This window comes from Hermetia illucens, chromosome 4 (assembly GCF_905115235.1).
Source record: "Hermetia illucens chromosome 4, iHerIll2.2.curated.20191125, whole genome shotgun sequence".
NCBI classification, from domain to species: Eukaryota; Metazoa; Arthropoda; class Insecta; order Diptera; family Stratiomyidae; genus Hermetia; species Hermetia illucens.
The window spans coordinates 119,718,193-119,740,750 of NC_051852.1; the positions used below are offsets into that span (position 1 = coordinate 119,718,193).

At 42.4% G+C, this 22,558-nt stretch overlaps 1 protein-coding gene across 1 annotated transcript in view; it reads left to right on the forward strand.

The window, feature by feature from the left end:
* Positions 1–19,132, forward strand: part of LOC119654042 — a 30,492-nt gene extending 11,360 nt beyond the window's left edge. The window contains exons 2-16 of the mRNA XM_038059205.1: positions 2,950–3,182; positions 3,262–3,392; positions 3,456–3,648; positions 3,735–3,885; positions 4,016–4,230; positions 4,291–4,557; positions 4,689–4,850; positions 4,967–5,042; positions 17,120–17,352; positions 17,459–17,589; positions 17,647–17,839; positions 18,033–18,183; positions 18,264–18,478; positions 18,545–18,811; positions 18,909–19,132. Coding sequence (XP_037915133.1) covers positions 2,950–3,182; positions 3,262–3,392; positions 3,456–3,648; positions 3,735–3,885; positions 4,016–4,230; positions 4,291–4,557; positions 4,689–4,850; positions 4,967–5,042; positions 17,120–17,352; positions 17,459–17,589; positions 17,647–17,839; positions 18,033–18,183; positions 18,264–18,478; positions 18,545–18,811; positions 18,909–19,070 — 2,780 coding nt within the window. The 3' untranslated portion in view covers positions 19,071–19,132. The remainder of the gene's footprint in view (positions 1–2,949; positions 3,183–3,261; positions 3,393–3,455; positions 3,649–3,734; positions 3,886–4,015; positions 4,231–4,290; positions 4,558–4,688; positions 4,851–4,966; positions 5,043–17,119; positions 17,353–17,458; positions 17,590–17,646; positions 17,840–18,032; positions 18,184–18,263; positions 18,479–18,544; positions 18,812–18,908) is intronic.
* Positions 19,133–22,558: the final 3,426 nt, after the last annotated feature.

Consider the following 22,558-nt stretch of genomic DNA (forward strand, 5'->3'; position numbering starts at 1 on the left):
TCTCCGATAATATTCCGTGCTTCGAAAACTCCAGGCCCGGGAGAAATCCCCCTTTTCACCTCTCGTTAGGCCTGGGTGCAGCTTTACTGAAATATCTCCCCAACACTTCAAAAGAGTTTCTACTCCTCTGCCCTGGAGAGGTTCTTTTGAGATTTCGGTTCACTCAGTTCGTTTCAGTATCTCGTAGAAAGTGTTCTTTTAACGTTTTGCATTATGTTCTGATTACATTAACGTTTATCAGAGTGGTGTTCTGTAGTTTGCTTTGCAAGTACAGCCTACATAGCCACTCGCTTATAAGGATGTGTTTCTATGGCTAATAATACCCGGTTTCACCCGTGTCTGAGTAGAAAACCTGTACTGAGGCCATGGAGTACTCGACGGCAGCTATAATGTATGGTATAGTGGCTCTTATCCAGATAACTTGTCCTGTCAAGCGCATTCCTTGGTACGTGGTGATATCAGCCTGGCTTGCTGAGCATCACAGATTCTATGCGAAAATACAGAAGCCGTCTGTCCTATTTTCTTGCCGGGTACATTGTTGTTTATCCATTTCAGTGCAACGTTCTCTTTATGGCTTCGAGATAGATAGTTAGTGCAAACAAGATCGGTAGCCTTACATGAACTCCCAACGTGGAGAACTAGCTGGCACAGGTTTTCGACCTAAGCTGCGATAGGATCGTCTTCATTTTTCCCCGTGGAGGTAGAAATCGAATAGGATATTATGGGATTTGGTAGCAGAGCTAATTGTGTTGATTCAGCAAGCGTTTGCCTGTTTACTCCATCGTCCTTTAACATTTCTTACACTTTTACGCTTTATTTCGGGTCAACAGTCCTCTCAACTATGGAAACTTCAGTTTAACTGGTACTTATACTCTACTACTCTCCAGTTTATCTGGTACTCATCCTATTATATTTTATCGAATTGGTAATCGGTTAAGATCAGCACAGCTTCTCCGCATAAAATTTATCGACCCAATCTGCATAAAGCTAGTCATGCTTCAGAAACAGTACGATAGATTTGTTCAGTGCTTGTAGCTTTTTTCGGAGCTGCATTTCGCTCAGTTACGCACCATACTCCTGGAGAAGCTCCCATGAGGTTTTCATACCAAAAGTGAAGAGGCTTGACTAAGAGTTAGTAAAGTAGTTTCAGTCAATCAACCTCACATCTTTTGTATTGAAGATCCTAGAGTGTGTTATAGACATCCACTTCAAGATGATTGTGGAGAGGTGGGTCTTCTACGAATCTCAGTACATCTACCTCGAAAGCAAATCGACAAAGACCGCTCTTCACGTGGCAATTATCACGATTAAGAGCTCATTGCATTATAAGCGGCATACCTTACGTGCCTGTATAGAGAGCATTCTACAATGTGAGTAGCAGAGCCATTAAAAATGTTCTAAATTGAATAAGGTTAGATTTGAGAATGACAACTAAGATAATCCAATCTAACCTGGGGGGTAGTTATTTGGCTGTGACAAAAGACGCGAGGGTGGCGATCTTTCTGGAGCTCAGACTAGTAACGATCGGTGAAGTTCTACGAACACTGGATAGGAGTGGGATGAAGGTGGTGGTGTTTGCCGATGATTTGCTAATACATATGTCGGGAATGTTTCCTTCCCCTAGCAGCGAAGTTGCGGAGGGTGAGTTAGGAAAGATTTGCATGTGGACTGCAAGATGCAGATTTGGCATAAATTATATCAACAGGGAACTGATATTATTGACCACTAAAGCAAGGGTATCCGTATTCCACCTCTCACGGTATCAAGGTATGATTCTGGAACCTAAGTTGAATTGCAGACTAAACGTAGAACTTAGGCCTGTACAGTCATCTACGCCTCTAAACAGAACTCTCTGATCCATCCCAACAAAACGTATGGTCCTACTGTCTGGTGACCGCCGCAAAATAGGACATACAAATGGCCTTAACTGTATCATGCAGTGCTGCCAGACTCTGTGAGTCAGGATGCTGGGCACCGATGCCCTATGACTATAGTAATATGCTACTACTAGTATAAGTACTACAGGAACTCTGAGCATTCTTAACGGACTACGTCACGTTCAAAAGGAATTTTGCATTAGGACTTGGGGGAACTGAAGGCCGACGATATGCTATGAAGTAACGACATAGTATTTCATAGCGGTGGATCAAGTCTTCGGAGTCGGAGAAAGAGTATTTCTAGATACGTATGGAATTGCCGAGTCATACGGTCTTTCAGAATAAGCCAGTGTATCCCAAACAGAGGTACTGGTGCCTGTCGATGGTTAGGGCATGATCTGAATCCCAAGCGTAACATACTTAATCTGACTGACAGTCAAATCGCCATCAACACCTTGTACTCAACGGTGACATTCTCCAGGTTGTCGGCAGGCTAAGCTCCCTCTTGGCAGACCCTCGCTGAGCGTAGTTTACGTTCCACTAGCGACCATTAAGCGTGGAATCTATTTGCACTATTTGATAGCCTCTGACTGTAGACGTCGAAGGCTCACCCGTTGTGTTAAGTCGAATAGAATCTGGTTTTCCTACAGCAAAACTCCGCTTAAAGAGCTTTTAGGAAAGAAGGAGACTCTTAGGTACTTCCTTTGTAGTTGTCCAGTTCTAGCTACAGCCAGGCTGCGGGCACTAGGTCAACTATTTTTTTGGCGTCCACCAAGGGATCTTTCTCTCTATACTGTATCTCTGTACTGGGGTGATTTGCTCTTGTCCGTCAACTCCACGAACTGGTTCTGAAGGTCCGAATTGGCCAGATCCTCCTCCCTTTGTCCTTTCCGCAGCAATCACGACCTCAGGAGTACTAACTGGGTTCAGAGAGCGGCCGCTTAAATCTTCCATCTTATATTTTATTAAATGCTCCTTTAAATGCAGCGTTGGACGGCCTTATATTTTTACTGGAAAACATTTTAGCAAAATTCTTGAAACAGTATTTTTCAAAATTAAATTCAAATTTCAGCTAACATACTCTCTATTTCCTATGGAACCTGTGTGGGATGGCCATCAGCAGCATTCCTGGCACTTCAGTCTAAGGACTCGCCATTACAAAGTGGCCCTTTGACAACATCTGAAATCTCCTGGGTAGGTTCCATTCTCTGCATCGGCGGAATTTGTGGTAATATGTTCTTTGCCTGGTTGTCCGATAAACTAGGCCGAAAAGTGTCCATGCTTCTAGCTGTGCTTCCATTACTGGTAAGGATCAGACTTTCTATTCTTTCAGGGGTAAGAATGAATGTAAAATTATGCACGATTTGTTTTGCTATATTTCCAGATAAATTGGGTACTTGTCACCCTGGCCACGAATGTGTATTATTTGATTTTCGCCCGATTTCTAGGCGGAGTTTCTGGTGGAGCGGCTTACGTTTTAATTCCTCTCTATGTTACTGAAATAGCTGAAGACCGGTAAATTTTATTTCAGATTTTATATAGATTAATAGATGGTCCTAATCATATGTCAACATGCAGAGTACGAGGCTCTCTAGGAGCCTGTTTGGTGTTTTCCATCAATATTGGAATGGTCTTGGCATTTGTTTCGGGCAATTATGTCTCATACAATGTTGTTCCTTATATGTATACAACGCTCGCTATTATGCATCTGATCATATTCGTGTTCTTCCCAGAATCCCCGATATACCTTATGAAGTTGCAAAAGGAGAAGGTAACTTGACTTTGTATTTAAAAATATTTATACTGACAAAGGACCTATTGAGACAACTTGAAACTCACTGAAAACAAATTCCTTAGGAGGCTGAAGCATCTTTCCGATACTTTAGAAATATAAGGAAAGTATCTCAAATCCCAGAAAGTTTCAAAGCTGAACTGGAGAAGCTAAAGAGCGAGTTTATGGAAGAAAAGAAGAAAGACGATGAAGCAGCGTTAAGTTGGGGAGACTTCAGTAAGTGGATATGGTTTTATTGCAGAGTTCTTTCTTTCCTTCCAAGTGGAAGTATGGGAATATCGAACTTAATAGCTGTTTCGATTGTTGTGGGGAACAATTTAATGAATTTTCCTATCCTGTCACTTAGGTACTTCCGTTGCAAAGCGAACTATTTTTATCGGCCTAACGTTAATGGCTCTGAATCAACTGTGCGGTTGTTTCGCCATGATTAACTACACGGCCAACATATTCGCGGAATCGGGATCATCACTCTCCCCAAACATGTCAGCTATAATTGTAGGGGTCATTCAACTGGTGGGCTCCTATGTTTCTACCCTGCTTATTGAACGAGCTGGCCGAAAGGTAAGTGAACCCCTTGGGACTTTTTTATAGGGAGTTTATATCTTTCTGTTTATTCCTCAGCCACTGTTACTGATGTCTTGCCTTGGCATGACTTGCGGTCACGTCATCTTGGGGACATATACCTTTTTAAAAACGCTAGGCTATGGCGTTGAAATTGTCAACTGGATACCCATTTTAAGCTTTTCGTTAGTCATATTTGCGGGGTCTTCCGGTATCCTGACAGTACCATTTACGTTGCTCGCTGAGATAATGCCTCCAAAAATTAAGAGTACTACAGTTTCCTTTTGTATAGCTACAAATTGGATTTGCGCATTTCTAATGGTTAAGGTAGGTTGAATACTGTTGTGCTATGAACACTGACACCAAGTTGAAATGGGCCTAACGCAGAGTACCCAATGGTGTTTGCCTCGATTTATTTACGAGTTAATAAACCCATTTACATACTCATTTTTTTACAGTACCTTCCCATTCTGACTGTAGCCCTTCAACTTCATGGTTGCATTTTCATATTTGCAATTTTTTCTGCTATTGGTGTCATATTTGTGGTCGCATTCATCCCAGAGACAAAGGGCAAAAGTTTGGAAATGATATTAGCAGGAATGGAAGAAAAAACACGAAAATAACTCAAACTATCGAAAGCACTAACTATGTCAAATAATAATTAGTCTAGCGAGATAAGATACATAGATTGTAAAATGATTATTTAAGAAATAAATTAGATGTTTAATTTTTGTAGTTCTGGCGTTTATTTATCATACAATATATAGCTACAGCACTAAGTGTGATCATAATGCAACTGAAACAGGCATCCGGTAGGCCTACGGTGAGGCCCAAGATGAAAGAGGGGTGAAGGTGTCGATCATAAAAGTGAGCCAGGCGACACAAGTAATGCCTGTTCAGAACATGGGAGAGCAGAAACCGGGGAAGAGGCTGCGCGAATGTTGAACGAAAACAAAAAAAGGTTAACCCCCAGATAAGTCTATCATGTTAGGAGGATTTCTGAAGCGGCTTGCGAAACTCACCTAATCGCGAATCCAGGAAAAGTGAGGGAATCTCTAGTCAAATCTAGAAACGTGGAGAAAGGTAGCACCTCTAAAAAGAAAAGATCGGAGGAAGGTAAGACTGAAGGTGATCATCCTCTCCAAACGAGGCGAAGGGTCATACGCTGATATTTTCAGGAAAATAAAGGCAGATCCCGAATTCACAAATTTAGGAGACAATTTTAGCCACATTAGACGGTCCCAGCAAGGATACCTTAGGTCGGCGCGCAAGAAATCCAAGGATGCAACCGCGGACAAATTTTTGAGCCAAACCGCGGAGTCGGTAGGGCAAAAAGCCGAAATAACGACTAGCAGGCCGGAGGTTACTATAGTTGCGATGGTTCTGTACCATTGAAATTACTAAGAAGGAGGAGGTTTGCGAGGCCTTGGAAAAACAATTTGATCTTATCGGACTACAAAGCTTACGGAGGAATATAAACCGCCATCATCAGCCTATCAGTGGAAGCACCGCTCAAACTGTTAGTAGCAGAGAGTGTAGCAAGTAGCACTCAAGCGATGCTTTTGATGCCTTCGTTTCCGTCACATTGAAAAGTGACATGTGGAAGGAATGCAGGATATGCGAAGCGGCAGGCCATATCAGCCAGAACTTTGAAGCGGATTCAAATTTCTTACTGTGTAAAGGCAAGGAGGGAGTAGATCATCGGCATAGATATATAAATCGCAGACGAGGCTACTAAAAATCAATTGGTGGTATTTGGGTCAAAGACTCTACGGGCCAAAAAGCGCTATAGACTTGCCGAGAACAAGTCTCTCAAGTGATAATGGAGCACGCAGATGAGACGAAGATGAAAGGAGATCACATCTGCAGATACTACGCAAAATCCAACATTATACTGGCCCAATATAAGCAAATGACGAACGTTCTGGCCGATAACCATAACACGTGATATTTATTGCGTGAGCTCTTGAATCATCATCCTTAACGGCCAAACAACCGGTATCCGGTCTAGGCCTGCCTTAATAAGGAACTCCAGACATCCCGGTTTTGCACGTCCTGATCTACGCCATCGCTCCATCTTAGGCAGGGTCTGCCTCGTCTTCTTTTTCTATCATAGATATTGCCGTTATAGACTTTCCGGGCTGGATCATTCTCATCCACACGGATCAAGTAACCCGCCCGCCGTAACCTATTGAGCTGGATTTTACCCACAACTTGACGGTCATGGTATCGTTCATAGATTTCGTCGTTATGTAAGATACGGAATCGTCCATCCTCATGGAGGGGGCCACAAATTCTTCAAAGGATTCTTCTCTCGAACGCGGCCAAGAGTTCGCAATTCTTCTTGCTAAGAACCCAAGTCTCCGAGGAATACATGAGGACTAGCAAGGTCATTGTCTTGTACAGGGTTTTGATCCTATGGTGAGACGTTTCGAGCGGAACAACCCTAGATAGGAGAAATTATCAACGGTCTCGAATACAACGCCTATCCTTATTCTTCTCGTTTGACCAGTGCGGTTTGATGTTGTTGGTTGGCTGGTTTTCGGTGCTGACGTTGCCACAATATTTTTTGTCTTGCCTTCATTGATGTGTAGCCCAAGATATCGCGCCACTTGTCACCTGCGCGATCTGGATGAAGACAGTTTGTACGTCTCAGGTCGTTCTTCCCATGATGTCGATATCGTCAGCATAGGTCAGTAGTTGGGCGGGTTTGAAGAGGATCGTAACCCAGGCATTTACCTCAGCATCATGGATCGTTTTTTCCAGAGGCAGGTCAAAGAGGACGCATGATAGGGCATCCCCTTGCCGTAGACCGTTGTTTATGTCGAATGGTGTTGAGAGTGATCCTGCTGATTTTATCTGGTCTCGGACATTGGTCAGGGTCAGCGTAGTTAGTCTTATCAATTTCGTCGTTCTATAATGGCTGCACTGTGGGATATCTCTCTTTTTATGTATGAGACAGGTAATGGTTCTTTGCCAGTCATCAGGCATCGATTCGCATTTCAAGTTGATGAACTTGGTGTAATTGATCGCCTCCATATTTAACCAATTCGGCTGTAATTTCATTGGTTTCTGGCGACTTATGATTTGTAAGCCGATGAATTGCACGGACTGTTTCTTCTATACTCGGTGGTAGCAGTATTTGTCCGTTATCTTCAGTTGGCAGGACCTCCAACTCGCCGATGTTGTGGTTGTTCAGTAATTCATCAAAGTACTCAACTCATGGCTTCAATATACCCATTCTGTTGGAAATCAGATTTTCCTCTTTGTCTCGGCAGGATGACCATCGAGGTGTTTAAGGCTTCATCCTGCTGACTTGTTGGTTGAACTTCCGCGTCTAGCACAGTTGCTCCCTGCACTTTTCTAGTTCACAGACCTGTTGGTTCTCCCAGGCTTCCTTTTTCCGTCCGTGAAGTCACTGCTCCGCTCGCCGGAGTTCGTGATAAGTTTCTGCGCGTGCTCCCGTTCTTTGAGAATGCAACATTAGTCGGTGTGCAGCATTCTTCCGTTCCGTTGCTAGCTTACATTCATCGCCAAACCACCCTTTCCGACTCTTTTTGAGGCTGGGGCCAAGTATGTTTGTGACCGTATTTATAATAACGTTCTTCAGGTGATTGCGAAGATCATTCGTTGATTTCTTCTCCAGGAACTCTGGTGACTGCGGTTATTGCGGCATCCATTTCGATCTTGTGTTGTTACAGAGGGCTGTGTTGTGGATGGTTTCAGTATTCACTCTCACCTGATTGTCAGAGGGGATTCTAAGTGGTGTTGTTATTTGAGCTCGGGGCACCATGCCAACGAGACAGTGATCCGAGTCTAGGCCCCCCTATATGTTTTCACATTCATCAAGGCTGAGAGGTAGCGGCTTTCGATCAACACGTGGTCAATTTGGTTGAAAGTGGTCCCGTCTTGAGAGACCCACGTATGTTTGTGGACCGTTTTGCATGCAAACCAGGTACTTCCAACAACCATTTCATGTGACACTACTAATTTAATAATTCGCCTCGTAGAAGATATCCTTCTCCGACTCCGCAGTCTCCGCTGTAGGGGCGTGAACGTTAATGAGACTTATATTTCTAAATTCGCCTCGCAAGCGCAGAGTGCATAGTTATTCGCTTATGTTTTGAAAGCCGATAACAGCAGGTTTCATTTTTGGATTGACTAAGAAACCTACTCCGAGCACATGATTTACTGGATGGCCACTATAATATATGGTGTAGTGACTCTTCTCCTGGAAACCGGTCCTTGTCCAACGCATCTCCCGTAATGCTGATATATCAGCCCTATATTTGGACAGGGTATCGGCTAGTTGCTCAGCAGCTCATCCCTGTACAGTGAACGCTCCTGTTGTGGCTTCGTAACTTCGGTTTTCCGTGTAGGGTTGTCAGCCCTACCCAACCCCCAACTAGGACCAGTTGGGGGGAGGTTCGCCTTTAGCCATCTCCGTCTGCAGCTTTTCGTTAAGAAATAGCTCCTAGCGGTTACCACGTGGAGGTGGACAAAGGGTTTGTTAGTAGAGCTGTTGATGTTGGTTCAGCAGGCGTTTCCCAGGTTTTATGCTCCATCGTGGGTACCAATCCATGTTTTGCCCTGGGACCCATACTACGCTTTGACCACCTTTGATCAGTTTTACCTTACCTCTCCATTATGGATCTTCTCGGCTTCATCAACAAAAAACGATATAGAACCCTAAAGTTCCACTTTTTGCCATTGATTCCTTTTATCATATTTCCCTACAAAATGTGCCTGCAATTCCCTAATTCTCATCATAAAGGGAACCTGGCAAGACTAAGTTTTCTCTCGAGCGTGGCGAAGTATTTCGCTCAAGGCGTGTGAGCAGTTGTGTCGCCTTGGTCCAAGGAGTGAAGCAGTTTCTTGTAGTGTTTGACGCGTGAATTTTGAATGAGAATTTCCTCCACTCCCGGGAAACTGGGCAAGGATTCTAGGATTGCGGCAGCATTAGCGTTGAAGTGCTTTAGGGATAATTTTTTCCAGGTGCCCCTTTTAAGGGTTGCTGGATTGACGAGTTTCTTTCTATTTCGACGCGTCACTGAGAGTTCTGCGTGTGTGGGGTGGGTACTATTAGGCAAGCGTCTAGGCCGTCTAGCATAAATTGGCCCTATGGACCTTGTTGGTCAGTGTTTTCAGAAGTTTGGTTTGGGTTCGTCGAAGCTCTAGTTTCGGTGAGGTTGCCTGTCGGCGAATGCTTATTGTCTTGCGAGAATTTTTGAAGGGCGGAATTCGATTGGAGCCTATCTGGCGGAACCAGTGCGCCTTAGAAGAAATAAAATTTAAGTGTAGTTCGATTCGAGACAATTAGATATGAGTTGGCGCTTTTTGGGATTTTTTTGCGTGTCGTTCAATTTACGCAATCGGAAGCATAACTGTTGAATTTACTTTAGTAAATAAATAAATATTTTAAGATTAAATATTTTGAAAAAGATTTTAATATAAACATTGAATTTCATACATGCTATCGTACAGGGTGTATAGTTTTAAAATGATTCTGTGTTTAATCTTTCTCAGTTCCAACATATTCGAACTTGGTTATATATTTGCAATAAGGCCCATTGCGGTAGGACTTAGCATGTTGGCAAGCTTTAGTTTCTTTTTGTTTCGGCAATACAGATAACGCAACAGAAGTATGCAAGCGCAGCAGCCGACGGAATATTTCAGTTGAGCTGCACTTAGATGCTGGCGGACCTGCTCAATTTTCGCTAATATAGGAGGTTGGTGTGGTTCTGCCCTTGTCGTTAGTTTTGTAAATGTGGATGAACATAGACCATAGTGATAATGTCACCACAAGCTACCAAACTAGCTATTAAAACCGTGATTTGTGGAAGCTACTTGAAGCTCTGGCGGACTCTAAGACACAGCATGATTTCACACGCTGCAAAAATCCCCTGGGAGCAATGGAAGATGTAGTGGCTAGCGTATAACATGCTCATCGTAGAAATCACCTTGGTAAAATATTCTTATGGAGTCGCAGGGTATTTGCCAATTATCTTATTAAGTTATATGGAGGTTGGTGACATTATGTTTGAGACAATTAATGTAATGGAAACCAACTAAGCCAGCAGAGATTTAATGAAGAAAATTGAAGTCAAAGATTCCACAGCAAGGGGAGGTCTAGGCATAGATTGGACCGGAAGTTAACATTTCGGTATGCCTGACAAGTTAAGCTATTCCGAATTCGGTTTCTGCGTGGAGAGTCTGGTTGGAGAAAGAGCAGTTTTTAGTCGGTGACTTTGTGGAAGGAGTTCCGAGTATGAGTCAGTTGACGAGGTGACTGAGCTTCCCTGTCAAATTGAAGAGAGGCCTTCTCAGGACTCACAACTCTATTATGTATAAATAGGCTACTGACTATTGAAAAAGAACCTACCAAGGGGTCCCCTTTGGACCCTACTTAACCTTTGAAGGGAAGGGGAAGGGAATCCTTCGTCCAAAATCATGCCGTGCCTCAGAGGTCGATTCTTTCCGTTATCTTTTCAATCTCCCGAACACCGCGCTCGCAATCAAAATCAAAAGTGAAGTGTGGAGTAGCTCGCGTGAACTCGCGTGGGCAAACACTAATAAAAAGCCACTCTTGCTTGCGTATGAAGTTTCTGTCCACTCCTTTATCAATCTGACAGGTAGCCAAATATCAAAGGCGCTTTTTTGTGCTAATATACAATATCCGCTCGTGTATTTAATATACGTAAATAGATATATTTGTATGTACCAATATAATCCCAGGTTTGTTTACATAAGACTCGCTTGTGTTTTGCAACATTGCGATTATCATTGAATCGTGCGGCCTGAGATGATAAGATTTTCACCCTCAAAGAACAATGAAGATTCAATGGCGCCTATGCATACGTGGTCCAGCTAGGCCGGAATTTTATAGCCTTCATAATTTTTCCAAACTACAATTGTATTTTAATTCAGCTGTCTACAGAAGGTGATCACGTTTTCGGTGAGTTCCTCTTTCTAAGTGCACATATATGTGCGTATATGTATAAATCAAAAAGATAAACTTCTCATAAATTTTGACACCTTACCTAAGATTTTGCTTCCAATAAATGAAAGAAAATTTAAATACTGAGGGCAGTGTCTTCCAGGCTGTGATACAAATTTTCTTAAAAAATTGGGACTGAGATGTAGTGCATTGTCAGCAGTGTTAACTAAAACAATAAGTTTAATCCTTAGAAAGATTGTGAAGTTTTTAAGTGATTAGGAAGCCGGTGAAACTTAGAAATGGCCCGAAATAGTTCAAAGTACCAGTGCTACGCTACCTTATGTGGTTAGTTCATTTTATAAAAATATAGAATGTTATGGCATTAATAAGTAACAAGTCGGAAAATGAAATATCCTTTTGACTTGCAGAATACTGGATGCAGGCTTAGCATAGGGGTGTCTTCCAATGCAGCTGCTTGTTGATATCTATAGTCAGTTAGCTTTGAAAAATATTTTCAATTTTGGGATATTCTAGACAAATTCGAGTAGGGATGCAGTCCTTTAAATGATATCAGATCATATTATCCTTTGCATTTTAAAGTGCGTGTTGTGGCAGTTGTTTTCCCGGTCGCTTAGTCCTTGACGTTTTATGAGAGAAGGTCCCAAAGCAGCCCAGCAATGTTGAGCATCATCTTGCTCTAAAACAGGAAGATAAAGGACCTCATGAACATGAAAAATCAGTTTATTATCCATCTATCTGTCTACTTGTTTATTTTTTTATTTTATGGTTGCGGATGGAAATTTTTGGAAAGACGCTGCTACGTCACGTCATGCATGCGACTTACATACACTAAAACCATCGATACTCATACTTTTCTCTTCACGCGCCGAACAACTGTGAAGACTTGCTTTGTGAGGAAGATTGACCTTTAATCGGCCATGTTTTTCGAACTTTGCCCTAGACAAGCTACGCATCAATACTCACGTAGGTCATTTTGTGCTAGCTTTCCACAGCTATGCTAACCGTCGGAATGTTCTCCAACCAGCCCTGCAGAGTGCGCTTGGGTTCAGGATAAAACTCACTCGGAAAATACGAGTTGAAAACTATGTGTACTCCTCGTTAACCCCGTATTTCATTTAAATTACTATTCCGCCGAGAAACTCTCCCTTTTCTCCTCTCTCGTCAGGTCTACTTCTCTTCGAATATTCTACCGGGTGCCTGCAAAATAGATTGCACAAGTGCCGGGTATTTTGATTGAATATCTACCTACAGATTCAGCAGATCGTGTCCTCAAATATCCTTAGTTTCCACAGGTAGTAATTTACCCTGCAATGACCAGTGAGTAGACTCATTATGCTACTAAAGCTCTTCTTTATGAGGTTTACACAATACCAAGGGTTTTTCGGTTTGAGTCCCTCACGAACCCCTACTGCTCTTCCATTCTTGGTAAATTCTCCCAATATAGCTCCCTTAATCGTTCCTCTACATTACTTAGCGTTATGGCCATGAACCCTTTTCCGATTCCAAAAAAGGGTTCTGGTCAATATAGCGGTGTGTCTGTTCCTATCTTTGTCAATTTATCCGCTGCCATAAACCCCTTTCCGGTTTCAAAACACGGTTCTGGTCAATATAGCGGTGTGTCTGTTCCTGACTTTGTCAACTTATCCGCTGTCTCATTGCCTTCTAATCTAATATGCTCTGAAACCCAGAGTATCCAGACCTGATCGTAAGCATGTTCAGATGGATGCAAGGAATTACGCGTTCGAATGTTAGTTGTCAGACCAATTCCCTTGTTTACTCTACAAATGATGTCTGACAAGTTAGTATGAAAGACTTAGGTTCAAAAGGATCCTTTTTCCCCGCTTTGAAAATGGTGACCACTTTTGCCTACATCCATGCCTTTGGATGTATTCCCAGCGTATACTGCCTTTACTACCCTTACGAAAGATTCTTTAATGGTTTTTAGGCTCCTCTGCATTAGCGCTGGGAGAATTTCATTCCCTTTGAGTGATTTCAGTGTTTTAAAAGTTTCCATTGTCTGCCTTATTTTAGCCTCTGAGCATACCCCTTCTTCTATTTGCCGTTTTCGTCCCTCTGTATGTGAATAGAGTGTCCAAATGTTATCGTCTTCTGCCGTGGGATAAAACTCTGAGAGATGAGTTTTTAGAAGGAAGTGTACTTTGTCCTTCTGATTCTCAGCAACGCCCCATCCCTATCCTTGGTTATAGCCATGTATAGCTTTGATGTGGTTCGTTGAATCCCCTCCCATAGTTTCTTACGATTTCATTTCTAGCTACCTAGCCAAGTTTTTGCTCAGGAACCTCATATAAGTATTCCGACTTCTGTTCCTGGAGTTCCTTACTAGCCATTCTACTTCAGATGTGCTCTCAATGTCATATCTTATTATTTTATGATTCAACATAGAGAGTTCCTCGGACACGCAACTTCTGACCAACCCGTTCATAAGTATATTCTCTAGGATTATGTAGAGTATCTCTTGCCTGGTGCAGGTTACGAACGCTGGCGTGTTTCTTACATTACATATGTACTTCTAAATTGCTAAGGATAAATTTAAGAAGGTAGTTACCTCTTCGATCGCCTTTGCTGGTTCCACAGATCACATTATGTGTGTTCGTATCGATGCCGAGGAGAAGTGTTCACTGCTTGGATCCGAGTGCCGTCTCCTGGGAAGTAATCCGGTGTGACAAATACTTCTTGAGCTCTGCCTGCACCTTCCCATAGACCTTGGACAGCCACGAGATACCCAAGACATATATATTTCAAGTCGGATTTAAGAATGACGCAAGCTGTTTTTCATAGCAGGAATCTCATATTAGCTGCATACCTCCTCCAATGATTATGTTAGTGCTGGTAATTGGCTCTAATAATGTTTGGAGATACTCCCTAATGTTCAAGTGCCGTCAATGCCTGCCCTGAGCCTTAGAAGATCTAGGTCTACGTCGTCCATCATCTCCTCCTCAATGGACAGCAGGTTCATAGATACAAATACTTCCTGTAATCATCATTTACAATTGAGAACGGTTTCAGGTGTTTCTGTCATCGTTGAACCCACTTGGTGCGTGTGAGTGTTCTCAAAACTCATTTCCTTAAGCGCGGCTAAACGATTGACAGGTTTCTCTTTACTCCTATTATCCTCATATGTTAGTGTTTCATACCAGATCGGCGTTGCGTATGAAAGCTTTCATCAAATCACTCCTTTCCTGAGTAATATGCGGCAGGGACGTGAACCTTGAGTTTCCACAAATTGGAAGTGAGAGCAAGTACCAGTTTCAAGTTCAAGTTTGCTATTGCTGACGTCCATCTTCCTATGGGACAGAAAGGGTCTTAATATTGGTTTAGAGCCTGAAGACGGGCGTGGAATCTCAGTTATGACGATTTACCAGAAAGTCGTTATGTTCGTCATGACAATAACGGCCCGCAAAAAGAAGGAGTCTCCAACGATGGGACTTTATGAGAATGTCTATTGAAACTGAAGCTTAACTAAGCCTCGACCAGACAATGGCATTTTGCCGTCTTTATATGTCCCTTCTTTTTGCTTTTCCTTTGCGTTTATCTTCTCCGAGTTTGATGGTTAGCTCGGATAAGCTTCTCATGATTCGACAGATAAAAGACATGCAACTGGCGTGAAACCACAATTAAAATGATTCGCTGAATATTGAGCTAGTTCATGATGACGATGAGGACAATGAAAAGAAGAAGTCTGCAAAGACGCGAGTTTATGACAAGGTCTGCTTAAACGAAAAACTACCTAACCCTCCACCACATCGACTACGGAACAGCTGTCTATAAAACACAACAACAAATATTTGAACTACTATGCGCCAACCACAACTCCCACGACTCCGAGCTCAATAGCCAGGCCCTCTGCAGAGCGTAGAAGCACTACCTGGTATCCTATTGCACCCGCATTTGTTGCTGCATTCCGCGATAGGGAGTTTGATTACTAACTTGTCACCGTGGCATAACTATTAAGAGGCGTGGGGATGGTACTCCCGTCAGCATACTGTATTTGACAACTTTCTGCCTACGAGTAGCGTCATAGGTATGCACACTTGCTAGCGAACTGGCATCATTGCTAATATCACTCTAGTTTCTTAGCGGACAGTGAAAATGCCATAGTTTTCCCACAAAGATATTCGCCTGTCTGTATAAGTTAAATTGCTCCCACCCAATTACGTGAATCATTGCTACGTCAAGCTTCAGAGTAGACTCAACGACTCAACTGCAGAAGTTTTAACCATTGGCCCGTCCACATTAGGAATGTTTCATTGAGTCAACCGCGTTTAATTAGTAATTGTTGATAGCCCACAGAAAGGAGTTTGATACAGTGTTTCTATTTAGTTCTGGTCATGGTGGGCTTGGAATCCAATAATGCGTCCTCGTTAGTTTTGCCCCGAAAGTACTCTTGAGGCTGAAGTGACATAACAATCTTTATAAGAATCCGGAACTACCTAATTTTTTCCTCAAAAATAATTCGGAAGTGACGGAGCCACCTGATACTTCCACAGGGATTTCCAAATAACTGGATGTCCGTTCGATTGGTCGTTCTATCACTTACCAAAAATGCCAAGTCTGTGTACATTGTTAGTGTGTTCACATGAGTGTGAAGGGGCGGAAATTTAGGATATCTTCGAGTGGTGCAGGCGTTGTGGTCTTCATCGTTCCGGCAATCCTTAAGCAAACAAATCCTTAATGCACCAGTACTGTGATGTCTTCGATTACTCGCGCGATATCAGGAAATTAAAGAAAGTGGACTCATATCCCAAGTGTGAATCGCAGTTTTGTTCTTAATTAATGTTCTAGTTACGCATAGAACTTCCCCAATAAATATGGTGCTTGTATTCGTCCTGCTCTGAATGACCCTTAGGAATGTTAGATTGGGAATTTCGTCCTCGTCATTCCGCAAATAATTCTTAAATGGAGCTGCCGTGGGTTTGTTGGCCCCAACCCTGACGTTAAGAACTGATATGTATTTCATGTAGGCAGTTATTCGAACTGACAGTCAGTCTATTACCGAACCTTCTGTATATCGAGGATAATTCTGCACATAATCAAGAAGTTTCGCTCTCATGTCTTGTTCCCAGTCTATTGCCCTCAGGAATATAGATCGTAGTTTTGCGATTGTCATCGTGTTATTCTAGAACCGTATCGTCATTCTATTCCTTATATGTAACCTTGCTTAGGGTTAGTAATGCACTAAGTACTACCTGAACGACCTTTTTGTTATTTTTTCGCCACAGTTCAGCTGCTGCATTTACCTGCATACAAACACCGAATTGAAACATGCCCTCACGCCTCTTCAGGAATGTATCTCCCGCAGTTAAGAGCATCTTCCTTTTAAGCTGTACGAACTGCTGAGACTCATTCAGTGGCTTCAATAATTATGGCTGCGAATGAAGGCATTGTCACTATAACTTCCATTCACTGTCAAAACCGCTGATGAATACTTACCAGTGCGAAAGATTGTGGTATCAGAAAGCTGTGTTGATGGAACCCTCACGTCGGCAATGGCTTGCCTTGGGTCTTATATTGAGGACTGGGTTCTAATGCTATGATTGGTATTGACACCTTATTGAATACGCGGGGAATTTAAGTGGCCTATATCTCTTTCTCCATCCATGAGCTCAAAATTTACAGTCGGGCAAAATTTGGCCTTAATCTTACGGAGCGCTTTTCGCCGAGGCAAGACTAGTTGAAGCCTGGTATCTACAGTTCACTGCTACCAGTCACATTTTAAGTCTTCTGAACGCTCAAAGCGGGAGCGATTACCGTTTACTCTCATCTTTTCTTGCTAGTTCCTCTTTGATTTACCTTCCGACAATGTATGTGGCATCTGTGAAGATAACTTTTTTTAAGTCATATGACCAATTAGTTTGAGCTAGTTAAGTTATTCCCAACGTACCTTTAACGTTTGCCTTTATATATTTTCAGCAAACCTTCTCTCTCTTTGCTATGGAGCCTTTGTAGGATGGCCCTCCGCTGCTTTTCTATTGTTCCAATCGGAAGACTCACCATTTGAAAGTGGGCCACTCACAACCAACGAGATATCTTGGATTGGTTCCATCCTCTGCATTGGTGGAATATTCGGGAATATTTTCTTCGGATGGTTATCAGACAAACTAGGAAGAAAGTTGTCTATGCTGCTGGCAGTTCTGCCGTTGTTGGTAAGAGAAATATTTTTCTTAAAATAGTAAATAGTAAACATGGGTGCAAATAGGACGTTTCGAAATTATTCCAAAATTATCTTTTTCTTTATTTTAATCTTTTTAGATAAGCTGGATTCTCATCATTGTAGCTAAGAATGCTGCATACTTGATTTTGTCACGATTTCTAGGTGGTTTCGCTGGTGGAGCCATATTCATTTTGGTACCACTTTATGTAACGGAAATCTCTGAAGACCGGTAAGTTCAATTCGATGTGATGCGAATGCGTCCAATTAAATATCTGACTCTTTTCAGGATACGAGGCTCTCTAGGATCATGTTTAGTTCTATTTTGCAATATGGGAATGCTACTTGCGTTTATCTCAGGAAATTATATGGCGTACAATACTAGTCCATACCTTTATATAGGACTCATAGTTGTATTCTTGATTCTGTTTGTGTTCTTACCTGAATCTCCAATTTATTTGATGAAGTCACAGAAAGAAATGGTACGTTTTCTATCGAAAGCTTTATCAGGGTGCGAAAATATTGGGCACTTAGCAAGTAACCTTCTTAAAAAAATCTAAGGAAATTGTATCAATATTTAGTGGGGAAGTCTCTGGCTACCAATTTTAGCCCTGATGGCTTTTGTTTTAATGAAATGAGTATTATTTAATTGAAGCTATCATTTCATCCTTTCAGGAGGCCGAAGAATCGTTAAGATACTATAGAAACCTCCGAAAAATATCCCAACCCCCGGAGTGTTTCAAAACAGAAATGGAGAAGCTAAAGTGTGAATACATTGAAGAGAAGAAGGCAAGCGATGACACAGCATTAAGTTGGAGTGACTTCAGTAAGTAGTGTTCATAGGCCCCAAACTATATATAGTAAAATGTGAGATTCAAACTAAAAGGATTTACTTTTTGAAAATAGACAATCCAGTGGCAAGACAGGTTATAATGATAGGCATAGCGTTGATGGCTCTAAATCAATTCTGTGGCTGTTTTGCCATGATCAACTACACTGCCACGATTTTCGAAATATCAGGATCATCGCTGTCTCCCAATATGTCAGCTATCATTGTGGGAGTCATTCAGTTATTAGGTTCCTATGTTTCAACTTTACTTGTGGAAAGAGCTGGCCGAAAAGTAAGTCCACATGTTGTATACTACGAAAATCGTTAGAACTAACCGAAGCGTAATTACTCCTTTCAGCTCCTTGTGATGGTATCGGCTTTTGGAACCGGATTTGGGCATATCAGCCTTGGAATGTTTTGTTACTTGAAAGCACTTGGCTGTGACGTGGAGAGCTTCAAGTGGGTCCCCATCGCAAGTTTTTCGTTGGTCATATTTGCTGCTTCTTGGGGTGTCCTGACACTGCCCTTCATGATGTTGACAGAGATAACACCTCTTAAAATTCGGAACATCACTGTTGCTCTCTGTATGGCCTCTCTGTGGATTTTCGCATTTATCCTGGTCAAGGTATGGTGCACCTTTACTGGTGGATGCAATTTACATGCACGCTACATTGCGGAACTATTAATTTTAAAATGTATTCACCATCTTTATTTCATTGCAGTACTTCCCAATTGTTTCGGCAGTTTTGGATCTTCATGGATGTCTTTTCATATTTGCTGGCTGCTGTTTTTCTGGCGCGTTGTTTGTATTACTTTTCGTTCCTGAGACAAAAGGGAAGAGCTTAGAATCAATTATAGCATTTTTTGAAGCAAGGACAAAATAAGTATAATTAACCGTAATAGACACTAGCCTTCTATTTATTGTAGTCTTAACTTAGTTTATAAGAGTGTTTGAATGATATAGAAATACATGTACGAGTTTTAATTTACCATTACTTGTGTTTATATGGCAACGAAGCCAAAAATAAACGTGTTAAAATGTTAGATGAATTTTCAGTTCATGAAGGGACATCTTCTAGCAAACAATGTAAAATTCCTCTTTGCGAAACATAACCATGTAGATCGCCAAACGATAGTTGGCAGTATCACACGAAATGTTTAAAAGTGATAGACCAGTAGCTTACTTGAAGCTACAATTTTTATTTTACAGTGTATATATATATTTCGGGAGCAACTTATCCCCTTCATCAGTACAAAGCTACTGAAAACAATTGCAATTATACGGTTCTTTTTATACTTAAACACTAATTGCCTAAATTAATTTAAAAAAAAGCGTTAAATTATCAACCTAATTACCTGTTAATTACCGCAGTCAGTCTTATTAATTTTGAGGGGCAATTGCCGGAAGCTGTGTTTAAGAACCGCGTCGCGTCCTCTCTCAAAATTTCTAGACCTCCCCAAAGGTCAAGGTTGTAGTTCGGATTGTATGACGCAAGAGCTCGAGATTTTCGCGTTGAATGGTATGAGCTTCCTTGGCTATATACACTGTAAAATAAAAATTGTAGTTTGGAGTAAGCTACTGGTCTTGCAATTTTAGGCTTGACTACAAATAGAAGACAATATTTAACCTCTTACGAAATGGTTATTGGAAGTACCTAGTTTGCGCTAAAAGCGGTCCACAAGCAAACGTGGGCCTCTCCAGACCGGATCACTAATTTTATCACGCATTGATCGAACGTCGCCACCTCTCAGCCTTCATGAATGTCAGACCATATAGGGGGACCAATATAGACTCGGATCACAACCTCATTGGTATGGTGCTCCGATGTCAAACAACAACACCGCCCAGAATCCTCTCTGACAATCAGGTGAGAGTTAACAATGAAGCCATTCACAACACAACCCTCTGTAACACCTATAAGGGGGAAAGGGATGCCGCAATAACGCAAGTCCTGGAGATAAAGCATCAACAAATGATCTTCACGAACGAAAGAATGCCGCATACCCAGTAATGTTGCATTCTCAAAGAAAGCGGGCACGCGCGGAGGCTTATCACGAACTACCTCGAGCGGAGAAGCGACTTCACAGACGGAAAAAGGAAGCATGGGAGTATCAAGAGATCAGAAGTTTTACCAACAAGTTAGCAGGATGGAATGAAGCGATATACACCTTGATGCTCATCCTGCCGGAATGAAGAGGGAAATCTGAATTCCGACAAAATGTAGCGATGGGTTGAGTATTTTGATGAACTGCTCAACAACCAGAACATCGGCGAGTTTGAGGTCTCGCCAACTGAAAACGACGGATATATACTGCCTCCGCGAATTATACAAGAAACAGTGTGCTGCATACGCCCAAAACATAATTGGCCTATACCAAAGAGACTTCACTCGAGGCAAATCAACAACACACCAGATTTTCTCTCTGTGGCAAACGATAGAAAAACTGTTGGAATATGGCCATCAGTTGTGCCATCTTTTCATCGACTTCAAGGGCGCCTCTGATAACATAGCGAGGGCAAAACTGTACACGGCCATGAGAGAATTCAATATCCCAACGAAATTGGTAAGACTGACTAGGCTGACCCTGACCAATGTGCGAGGCCAGATAAAAGTAGCAGGTTCACTATCGAGATCATTCGACATCGACAACGGTGTGAGGCCCTGGCCTTGGAAAAAGTGATATATGATGCAAAAGTATATGTATGAGACACCATCCTCTTTATGTTCACCCAACTGCTGGCCTATGATGATGATATCGACATCATGAGAAGCACAACCTGAGATGTGCAAACTGCCTTTATCCAGATCGAGCAGGCGGCGCGAGATCTTGGGCTGTGCGTTAATGAAGGCAAGACGAAATATATGGTGGCAACGGCAGCACCGAAAACCAGCCAACCAACAATGTCAAATCGCGCTGGTCAAACGAGAACAAAAAAGATAGGAAACTGATAATTGCTCCTAGCTAGGTTCTCAATTCCTAACCGATAACAACTATGACGATCAAATCCGCACACGGTTGTTGGCAGCCAACAGGGCCTATTTCAGCTTATTCTAACTGTTCCGCTCGAAGCGTCTCACCATAGGGTCAAAGGCCTTGCTTTACAAGACAATGATCTTGTCAGTCCTCATGTATTGCTCGGAGAGTGACCTACAGGATGACGAAATCTATGAGCAATACCACAAACGTCTGGTTATGGATAAAATCCGACTCAACAGGTTGCAGTGGCCGCGTAACCTACTCCGTGCGGCTAAGGATGATCCAGCCCGCAAATTATATAAGGGGAATATCTATGGTAGAAAAAGAAGACGTGGCAGACCCTGACTCAGAGTTCCTTACTAAGGCGGTCCTAGACCGGATTCCGGACGTTGCGCCATTAATGATGATCATCAGCATCTTCCAATTCTCTGAGTGGATGAAGTTGGATTGGGAGAGGATCAATAAGTGAATGTCGAAGGTAATGCTCGGTAAACACTTAAATTGTACTTGGCAGCAGTCCTTCGGAAAAAGAAGACGAGGCAAACCCTACCTGAGATGGAGCGATGGCGTAGACATGGCGTCAGACATCTTTTTGGGATAACGAATTGGTGGATCTCGGCGCAAAGTCGGGGTGTCTGGAGTTTGCTTATTAAGGCAGGCCTAGACCGGATAACGTTTGTTGCGCCTTTCGCGGAGGAATTTGATGTCCAAAACCGAATGCCCCAGGGATGCATCCTGACAACGGTATTATTTCTTGTTGTTATCGGTGACGTTTTTCAAGCTGCTGAGGATGTGGAGGAATTTAGTGGACTATGAGATCTTTCCTCAAACATATCGACTACCCTGATGACATCTATTTGTAGTTTCCCAGGTCATGGACCTTGGTCAAATGGCTCTGAATTTGGAAAGAGAGGGGAGTGATGTTAGACTGGATATGAACGACAGGTTCGTAGTCTGATGGTCCGTCGCATTCTCCCTATCTGCATCAAGGCCAGAGCATGGAAGGCGTTGATCAATTTGAGACTATTTGATGCTAGTGTTCTGCCTGTATTGCTATATGAGAGTACGCTAACTTGGTACTATCTCAAACGAGGAACTTGGGCGGCATACAGGCCTGGCAGTCATACATTTTAATTAATAATACGCTATAAAAAGAATTTCGTGAAAAGCACATTTCTTCATGGGTTTTTCGGAAGGGTGATATGAACACCTGCGGTTTTTTTGAGCGCTTACTGGCATGCGACCGCTCCGCTTATCAAGTGGCATCAGTGGAGACCCAAGTGGAGTCAGGCGGAGACCCAAGGGACTTTCGCAAGTTTTCAGTATGACCGAATTCCCATCGATCTCAGGTTGTACAGTTGACTAAATCAACTCTCTAAGTCTATCTTCTGAT